Source organism: Leptinotarsa decemlineata, unplaced genomic scaffold, assembly GCF_025532065.1.
Source record: "Leptinotarsa decemlineata unplaced genomic scaffold, Ldec_3_MD MMD2_tig00078346_RagTag_RagTag, whole genome shotgun sequence".
NCBI classification, from domain to species: Eukaryota; Metazoa; Arthropoda; class Insecta; order Coleoptera; family Chrysomelidae; genus Leptinotarsa; species Leptinotarsa decemlineata.
The window spans coordinates 5,894,090-5,904,231 of NW_027412724.1; the positions used below are offsets into that span (position 1 = coordinate 5,894,090).

At 35.2% G+C, this 10,142-nt stretch overlaps 1 protein-coding gene across 1 annotated transcript; it reads right to left on the reverse strand.

Annotated features, from left to right (window-relative positions):
- Window positions 1–731: 731 nt before the first annotated feature.
- LOC111507377 (uncharacterized) lies at window positions 732–5,703 on the reverse strand. Its single transcript, XM_023162679.2, has 6 exons — window positions 5,543–5,703; window positions 5,242–5,428; window positions 4,860–5,182; window positions 4,684–4,803; window positions 3,019–3,093; window positions 732–2,343 (listed from the first exon to the last, which is right to left on the reverse strand). The coding sequence occupies exons 1-6, from the start codon at window positions 5,592–5,594 to the stop codon at window positions 1,937–1,939; spliced, it is 1,164 nt and encodes a 387-aa protein (XP_023018447.1). The 5' UTR covers window positions 5,595–5,703; the 3' UTR covers window positions 732–1,936.
- Between the last annotated feature and the right edge of the window lie 4,439 nt (window positions 5,704–10,142).

Genomic DNA, 10,142 nt, shown 5'->3' on the forward strand with positions numbered 1-10,142 from the left:
ATCAAATGTCGCCCGGTATGAACGACATCCTCAATAGTAGAAAATTGTGCGAAATGAGAAATAACGAGGTCTTGCCCTTCAACGTGCGATTTCTTGCACGTTAAAAAGTAAAAGGGAAAATTTATTGCATTATTACAACAAAGTTGACAGTAAATTGTTCATCTCATGGAAATATATTCGATGAGATCATTCAATCATCTCTTTCTCATAGCTATAATTCTGAAATAGCAGTAAAAGAAAAAGAACCACCAGCACAAAGTTCAGTTCGGCAACCGAAAAATGTTTCGACTCCCAAAAGTTCATTGATGGAACCCTCTTATATTCTGCTTAATGATCAACCAAAGCCATTCATCGATAGCAAGGAAAACTTCTAAGCAGTAACAAGTACTCGAGTGAGAAAAGCTGTGCAGAAATTGAATGTCTGGATAAAAAAAGGAAATGTTTCATACATTCGTCCATTTTCTTCATGACTTACTCGTACTATTAAAATGGCATAAAAGAGGACATATATAATTATCAGTCATGTAGGTCGTTTCCTGTAATAGTCGTTTAATATAATTAGGAATTGAATATTGTTATCGTTATTATTATTATTAACAATAACAACCTGTAAAAGCTTTGACCATAGCACATGAACCATCACAATAATCAATAACTTCAGAAAATATTCAATAAATACTTTACTGAATATTTATAGGTAATGGATTTCTCCATGAGTAAAAAAAACAAAACATAAAAAATATATTTATTTGTTCCTAAAATATATTCAATCTCAAAATACAAGTACGAAATACCAGTCTGATTCATAAGTCAACAAATGATAAAATAGGGTGGTTTTCAATCGATACTTTTACATAGAGTTGAAGTGGCCCAGTCAGTAGCCGGCTATCTTAAAGTCTGAGATAAAATCGTCAGCCGAGGATAGGTATGATCGAAGGCCCGTGCGATACTATGCCACCCGACAATGCTTTTACATTTCATTTCACCATTAGATTCCTCTCTTACAGATCTTATTTTTTCAAATATTCAAGTCAGCCCATTGAAAATATTTTTCAAACCTCACATATTGTCATTTACAATCTTAAACACGATATACCTCCTACTTGTCACAAAAACTTATTTTTCATCAAACAAAAAACTAGCAGCCATTATTGCCTAAAATTATCATATCTTGTATATATATATATACACAAGTAACTAATTACTCTGTATTATAATTCACTCAGAAACTTAACAAAGTTAAATATTAATTGATTTTTTAATTGATAACATCACTTTAACAACAAATACAAAGTGTAGATAATACTTCTTGAAAAATTTCATAGCAATTTCATTTCAAAGATATGCTTCCTTCGATATGTTTTAGCTACCTACAGTCAGTCTGACCCATGTCTCATAATCACATTCTGACAATACAGTAAGTATAAACATTTTTGGCAAGTATTAAATAGCCAACTAAATTAACAGAGTAACACACACCATTCTCCTCCATCGATCAGTAATTTTTTTAGAGGCACACTACCTCTGCACCAATTCACCAGTAATTGATGTTTATTACCATTAATATTACTACTGAATAACAATTCAAAACCCAGGAAAAAGCCCTTGTGAATCATAAATGAAACCAATTTCAGGAATATTTATAGTTTTTTTCCATACTGAACCAGTCCACACTTTGATGTCAAAAGTAAATATTAAGCTTCCTCAAAACAAATCTCAAGGATTACTCATTAAAATATATAATCGGCAGTGGGTATTTTTTGTAAGTACATAGTTTACCTTCTCAATATAGTGCCCAAGTGCCCTACAATGGAAAACCTTGGGGTCAACCAATTTTAAAATAAGGTAATCACATAAATTCTAGCTGTTTCATCAAAATTTTGATTTTTAGACTTTTTGTATGTTTATGAGAAATGAGTCGTCTTGCAATCGAATATTAACTCCTTTCTTGTCTTTCTTCATGCACATTGAGAATCTCTCTACTTGTATAAGGAGGTGGTGGTTCACTGACTATCCTGTTACTCCTCACTACGTCCACATATGAAGGAGGTTGATCACCGAATCCCTCAGTTACCACGGATGACGGAAATAGTAAAGAATCGCTCACTTCTGAAGTATCTATTATAATATTGGAACGAGGTGTTCGAGAATAATTGCGAACAGTATAAATATTGGTCGGATTGATATTGGCGCGAATAATGTTAACATTCGTTTGGTTGCGAAGAGCTATGTTCTCACAAAGACTATGGCGTTGCTGTTGTAGAGCTGTTTTCTTGGCGAAAATCATCACTTTTGATACTATGAGCAGAAGTAGGACGATTGAAAATAGTATGCTCACAATACCTTAAAAAAAGCACAAATATCAAAAATACAAGAAGGATATTAATTATAAAGTTGTAATGAAATTTGTATAAAATATCAACAGCATTTATAAAAATTTAGTGAAGCCTAGTGAACAATCTGAAGCTGAAGGAAATACTTGATTAACTAAATATCACCTAATTATCAGGTTGTTTCAAGAGTTTTGTCCGTTTTAATGTAATTTAATGTGTTTTTGTAGCTCCATACCACAATAAATATTAATATACTGTATCGTGGTATATACTGATAAATAGAGTGTACTCTATTGATTGATGCTATTCTTTTTTACCAAATTTTAATTTTTTGCCTCCTTTCAGCTCAATACTATATGATGTCATTAAGCTATTTCCAGCCAATTTTTCTCTACGAATTCAAACAGCCCGAAAAATTAAACAGGAATTTGGCAATGATAGTGTTAATGAACGACGTTGGTTTGCGAAATTTCGTTCTGGAAATGAGCCCCGAAGTGATCGACCTACAGTAATCCTGAACGAAGACCCTGGTGGAAACTGACCTTACATAAACGGTGTCTGGATATGAATGAAATTTTATAACTATACGAAAGTGAAAAGAAAAAAACTTGCACGACGACCGTTGAACATGGGCATAAAATAAAAATAAAAAATCATTATCTGAAAGGAAAAATAATATACTTACAAACTGATATGAATAAATATCTTGCTCCATTCTGCTGACTATGACTCATAGTGGGATATTCTAATTCCTCATAAGCTACAAAATCAAAGTTCAAAATTTGTCAACTTTACTGTTGTATATTCATATCAGTAATTATCAGAGAGGCTCGAGCTAAGTTTGTAAATTTTCTATCATTACTTGCCATATGCTATATTATATGCTAATCACGAATTTGAAAGTAAAGTTTGGCACAAACATCAATTTTCGGAGATATGAGCATTCAAAAATCGAAAATGTCCAAAAACTGATTCAAGAATTTACTTTTAGGAAAGGAACTAGTGAAAAGCCATCTTCTTTTCACGACTACATGTTTCGGACGTGGATAGAACTATAGCACAATTTAATAATTTTCATTTGCAATAGGAAACCCTAGTATACAAACATTTTCAACATATTCATAGTAATAAGAAAAATACGGTTCATAATTAATAACATAATACATTGTTTACCTTACATGAAAAAATAATCTCAAGTAGAACAATCTTTAAAGGCACCCATTGCCAAATAAAAGATATGGGTATTATTATGTAAAATTAATTGTATTTCTTGATTTTGGAATCTGCAGCTGAGCACTATGATTCAAATGGAGAACAGTAATGCAATAAACATAGTGTGGCTGTATTATTGCCTTATAAACATTAATTTTAAACTAAACTGAAAGAGAAAGGTACATATGAGCAAAAAGTATAGTACTTGATGACATATTCAAAATGATTATTGAATAACAATTTTCTACTTGAAAACCCAGATATTTCACAGTATTAGTAATGTCAATTATTTCATTATTGATTCTAACTATTGGCCTTGGTCTACACAAATAATTAGCCAGTCAAACATATAAAGAGCTGTGTAATCCATACCATCCCAGCTTTATTAAAAATGTTTCTGTCTTTTGTTTTGAATGGCCTTATTGAGTCAAGGAACAGTTACTAGGTACATATTTATCCTTGTCCAATGCATTTTTAAGTTATCCCTAAAGACAGCTGTGAGGCTGAACCAGTTGGATGTTTTTGTGAAAACTTGACTGATTGTCTATTAAAATTAAATTCCTTTCAATATGTTCAAATATTTGATTGTGGACAGCCAATTCTAAAAGTTTCACAAGTGGGTGTAGTGTTTATAAATCGCATTTTACTTGTTTTTATATATTAGAAACTTTAGGAATGAGTATGATAGTACTGATACTCAAGGCTTCAGAGACTATACCTGTAGGACATATTCAAGAGATTCAAAATCACAAGTCCAGTTGTTTTGAAAAATATGCTCAACCAGCTTTCAACTCAAAATCTCAAATTTATTTTTTTTTTCTCCAATCATAATTGTTAATATTACCTTTTTTTGGGAACTATATTTTCTAAACATCAAAGTTTCACTAGATTTTTGATCATTAATTGGTGGCAATTAGTATAGAAAAAAATGTGTTACCAGGTTTTGAACATTTTACACAGCATGAGGTGGGTGAATGAATGTCTTAAGTATATGATTTTACTAATTTTTGTTGCCAAAACTGAGTCCCTGCAAACATCAATTTTCAATCACTTGAATGGATGTATCTCTGAAAGCTGAAGTTTGCACTAAATTGTGACTTCAGTGTGAGCCTCTTTGCCTGATAATCACCCTACCTACCTTCTGAAATTATTGACTGGCAACATTTAGGCCTATTTGTTACAGTACAGTTCAAGTCATGTTGCCTATCACAACACCAAACACTTGGTATACATCTCCCATCTTCACATGGAATTTTGTCTAAAAAAAATGTATAAAAAGTATACTTGAAATGCGGTATAAAAACAACTACCTACCTCTACAAGGATCGCCATTGCACTGTTCAAAAGACTCATCAGATTCATCTTTACAATCAGGTTTACCATCACACACATAGTGTGGTATAATACATAATCCATTAGATACACATTGAAACATTTGGTCATTACAAAATATTGTTTCCCTCATGGGTCGAAAATCATTTTTTTTAACATTATCAATTACCAATATCGTTATATTCTTTGATAAATTGAACTTGTGACTGATGCAGTAATAGTTTCCTTTATCCTCAGCTAACAAGGGACTGAATCTTTTTTCCGATTTGTTGATGTCACGAATACTATTTATAATTTTATTCAAACTGAAATGAAAAAAATCACTTTTTGATTTTACTTTCGTTTTGTTACTGATGTTATATACCTTGTTTGATTTGATAAGTTTTCTCCTTTCACCCAAGTAAGATGATCATCAATGGAATTATTTGTGTCATTGTTTACTATAAGTTCACATAATAGAGAAAATGATGTTCCAACTTTTTCTTCAACTACATCAGTGACTGGTATGTAGAATTCGTTATAATTCTTCACTATTTGTAATTGCAGTTCAGCTAGAAAATGGGAAAGAAATAACAGGCATTATTTGATTTTTATCAGTTTTGGAAATAAAATACATAACCTTGGTAAACTCCAGGACAAGGTAGATATATTTATTTCATACTCACCTGATACACTAATTATGCCTAAAATTAAAATATGTATTAAAAAACTGTACATTTTAAGACATTTCCAATTATTGTTTTTATTGAATTGACAGAAAGATAGGTGGAATAGAAATTAGAAACCAATTTGAATTTTCTATTTACAAAAGTCACAAAACCATTGACGTGTCTATATCCACGGTAGCGTAAACGTAAGTATAATAGACTTGAAGGTTAAAGTTAGGAGGAGTTAGAGAAAGGTAACAAAGTGGTTTGCACCTTTTTGGATCTAAGCAAGGCATTCGATCTTGTCAACCATCAAATTCTTTTAACAAAAGTGGAACTGTACGGTTTCAGAGGAGTGATACATTGGCTAAAAAGTTATCTGACACACAGGATGCAGTATGTTCAAGCAAACAATCGCAATTCGCTGAAAACAACAAATGACGTAGGGGTTCCCCAGGGTTCTGTTTTAGGTCCTCTGTTATATCTGAAATACGTGAATGACATTTCTAATGGAAGTTGTGTAATGTATGCAGACGACACCTACCTCATAGCTACAGGGAGCAATATGTAGAGCAAACAGTCTGGAAGTCCAATGAAGAAATCAAAATATCTGAGGAATGGTTCTCTTCAAATGGATTAGTTCTGAACATGGAGAAGACAACGTTCATAAGATTTAGTCACTAAAATAATAAACTCGACCACAGCTTGTTGCTGAAATCTAACGGCAGATCTATTACTCAAGCACCTTCTACGAAGTTCCTTGGGCTGTATGTGAATGAACTCTGTATATAGACTACCCATATAAATGAAGTGTGCAAAAAACTAGCTCCAAAGTTTTATCTCCTGTACCAGCTCAGGAAAACCGTCGAAAAATCAGTACTGATGATAATATATTTTGCACACTTTCAGTCAGTAATGACATATGGAATCATAGTATGGGGAGTATCACAGGAGGCCGATAGGGTACTCGAACTCCAGAAAAGAGCAGTTAGAAATATCATTGGAGTGGCCAGGAGAGTAAGCTGTAAGAATATATTTGTACAGCTGAAAATCCTGACTTTCCATTCTTTGTATGTCATGCATATATTGATATATGCCAAAACAGAGTTGGCCTCATTCAAAGCGCTGGGAAAGAGTAGATATCACACAAGAAATGCAGCAATCCTGGAAGTGCCGAATCACCGTCTCCAAAAAACAGAACGTTGCCCAAAATACATGGCAATAACTTTGTTTAATCATCTACCAAACTGCTACAAAGATCTTCCTTTGAATAAATAGTAGTAGAAAATATATTATTAAAAAAAGCTCACTACTCTATAAGTGAGTATTTGGGAGACACAGATTTTATCTAATTTTATATTTTATGTATGCATGCATATTTTCATATTTTATATTTTATCAAACCACTTGTTTTTATTGCTTTTAGATGTTTTTATGTATGATCTGTAATCTGTAATCTATTTATAAGTTAAGTCACTTGTTTGTATAATCGCGTGGACAAACTATTACTGACACCTGACTTGTTCTGTATTATGTATGAAATAGTAATAAGAACCAATTACAAATTATTAACCACCAATATTATTATATTGAGTCCTTTTACATGCTGTCATACACTTAGTTACATCAATAACTATAATAATTATATTGACTACAATTTGGCTAAAATGTTTTTAATATTAATTTATCTTATACTGATACTGTACTATGCTGACTTGTTCTATATTATGCTAGACATAATCTAAAGAACTAATAAATTATTATTATTATTATTATTTTTCACCGTAGTGTGCGCTGGTCAGGCCCTATCCCCCGAAGCCCCGATACATTCGGGAGGGCGCGCCAGCATTATCAACCAATGACCACTCCCCACACCGTGGGGTAAGTGATCATTGGGTCCGAGAATCATGTGCCCTGAGCAAGCGCAGTGAGCCAAGAATGACAGCCTTCTGCATCTGTGCGGCTAAGATTTCTGCCTTAGTGCGGCAAGCCGGTATGATTTTGAGATTCGAGAGTAGAGAAGCCATCATTCCACCAAGGACTCCAATAATCAGAACAACCATCTTGACAGAGTGATCTGGGTAGAGTCTGCGGAGTTCGGAGAGAAAATCTCGATATTTCATCCGTTTTTCCTCCTCTTTTCTGACGATATTCATCTCGCCAGGAGCTAAAAACTCCACGACAAATATCGTCTTGGTCTGGTGGTCGAGAAGGACTACATCAGGCTTATTAGCTTGCATGAGCCTGAGGGTGAGGAACGAATAGTTCCAATAAATTCGGCACTTCTCGTTCCCCACAACGGATTCAATATCCCCCGGAGCGTAGGGCAACACCGGTATCTCGTCAATACCGTAAGAGTGCCGCAGATGGTAGTATAGCACTCTTAGGGCCGCGTTATGTCGATGGATATAGGCCGAGACCGCATATGCTGGACATACTGATAGCAAGTGCATCAGGGTCTCAGGCGCCTCGTGGCAGGCCCTGCACCTTGTGTCAGGAACCTCGATACCCATCACGCGACTGCGGTAGACTAAGGTGTTGAAGACACCATCCTGGCAATCCATGATGAACCCCTCAGTTTCCGACTTCAGCCCACTCGACCTGAGAAAAGCGAAGGTCAGGCGCTTTGATAAGCCACGGTCTCCGAAGTTATTGAAGAAGACCCCATGCATTGGCTTATCCTTGTGTTTCCGAAAAAGTAAGGTGATCTCTGCGGCTTTTATCTGAGCTTTTTGCTGAACGGGTTCCAACTCGATTCCAACTCGTTCAGAGTCGAAAACTATACCGAGTTCATCAGCTGCTCGAGCAGCTGCCCTAAGGAGAAATGCTCCAATTCCTCTCATGGTCACGGACCATGCATGACCACGGTCATAGTTCATGCTTATGCTGGATTCCCACAGCTCCGTCATCGTAACCGCATTTGAATTTGCGTCCGATCGAACGGGCAGTGCCATAGTGTAACCCGGCCAATTAGCTGATTAGGGCATTCAACATCATTGGCAGGAAACCTATGATAAATTCCTATCCCACCCGGCGTCGCCCGCTGAGATATCATTACAACGGCTTCGGCAGCGTGAAGTTGGTTTCGGGCTAACGTTTCGTTTCTGTGCCGTTATTTCCGGTTTCAAGGGTAGGAATATAAGGAAAAATTATGATTTTCACTCCCGATTCGTTAGTTAGGAAAACCACAGATTATGCTGTAGGCGACCCCTCCCGATATAGAAGGCCCCGACACTCTGTCGAATGAGGCCCTCATGTCCCCCGTTAACGGATGAATAACTTTTTCATCCATCCCACCCCAGCCAGGTAGGGGTATCCCGTTAAGGGCGGCACTGATGTCTAAGGACTTCATGCCGTCATCAATCAGTCATGAACCCATTGTTCCCTCTCAAGATCAACAATCAGCCAAAAGGGTCTCCAAACCTGAATAAAATCAAGATGGATCTGGATCCACTCCCGATTCCGACGTAACTTTGGAATATGTCTTTATATCCGAAGCAATTTCTCCTGTCAACGAATGAAATGCTGGAACCCCAAAATTTTGATGTTATGTGGTTCAGAAGAATATCACAGAATATCACTAAATTCATACGCCGCGTTTATTATTGTGTTTATTATAAAACTCCAAGAACACGTTTATCTCTCAGCTGATTAAAAATCCTGTACAATATTTGCTGAAGATTGGCATATCAAATAAACTCATTTAACCATTAGAAAATATTTACGCATGCTGCCCGGAAGCCAAACAAACCAGAAAACCTTTCCTGATAACAAATCGCAAACTGCGAAACCTTTACAAATTCTCCATACCGATGTTTGTGGACTCATCAAACCTTCTACTTGAAACAATAAAAACTATTTCGTAACAGTTCTTGATGACTTCACTCATTTCACCAAAATCTACCTATATTCAACATAAAAATGTAGATTTGGAAGTTATCGAAGAGTACCTATGTTGAAAAAGCAAAAGCATATTTGAATTTAATAACGTAAAAATCACATGTGACAACGGAGTCGAATATTCATAGTATTTAAAATTAAAGTCCACCCAGAAAAAAAAGTCCACAATACACAAAAGTCCACAATACACAACTCATTAGCAAGACAGAACGTATGAACATAACTATATTGGGAAAAAATGAGTCACTAATTTATGATGCAAAAATGAATTAAGAAATTTCGTTCTGGTATGGAAAAAGTGTTTTTATTAGATTCGGTCGGTAGCCAGGCGGTTCGACGTGGGTGCTTTGTTCACTCACTCGAATTGACTGCCGTGTTGGTCGGTGGTTCAGGCTTTAGTCTGAACGATCGATTTTCACTTGCTATCGTCCAACCCGTGTTAGGAATCACACGTTAAAAGGTAAGACCTCGTTAACCTTTAGCTCGCACAAGTTTCGGCTTCTGATACCCGAAGACGATTGTGAATACTAACAATCGAAACGTCGTGACGTAACTTGGTTTGGAATCTTTCAATTTTTATTTTTCATTTTTTGTTAATTATTTTTTTTTTATTTTTTTTTTTTTCAGTTTGTAATTATATTTCAATCTTTTATTCTTGTTGGTTGTTGCTTGTATGTTATTTCTTGCCGTAAAGGACATTTTGATTACATTCAAACTT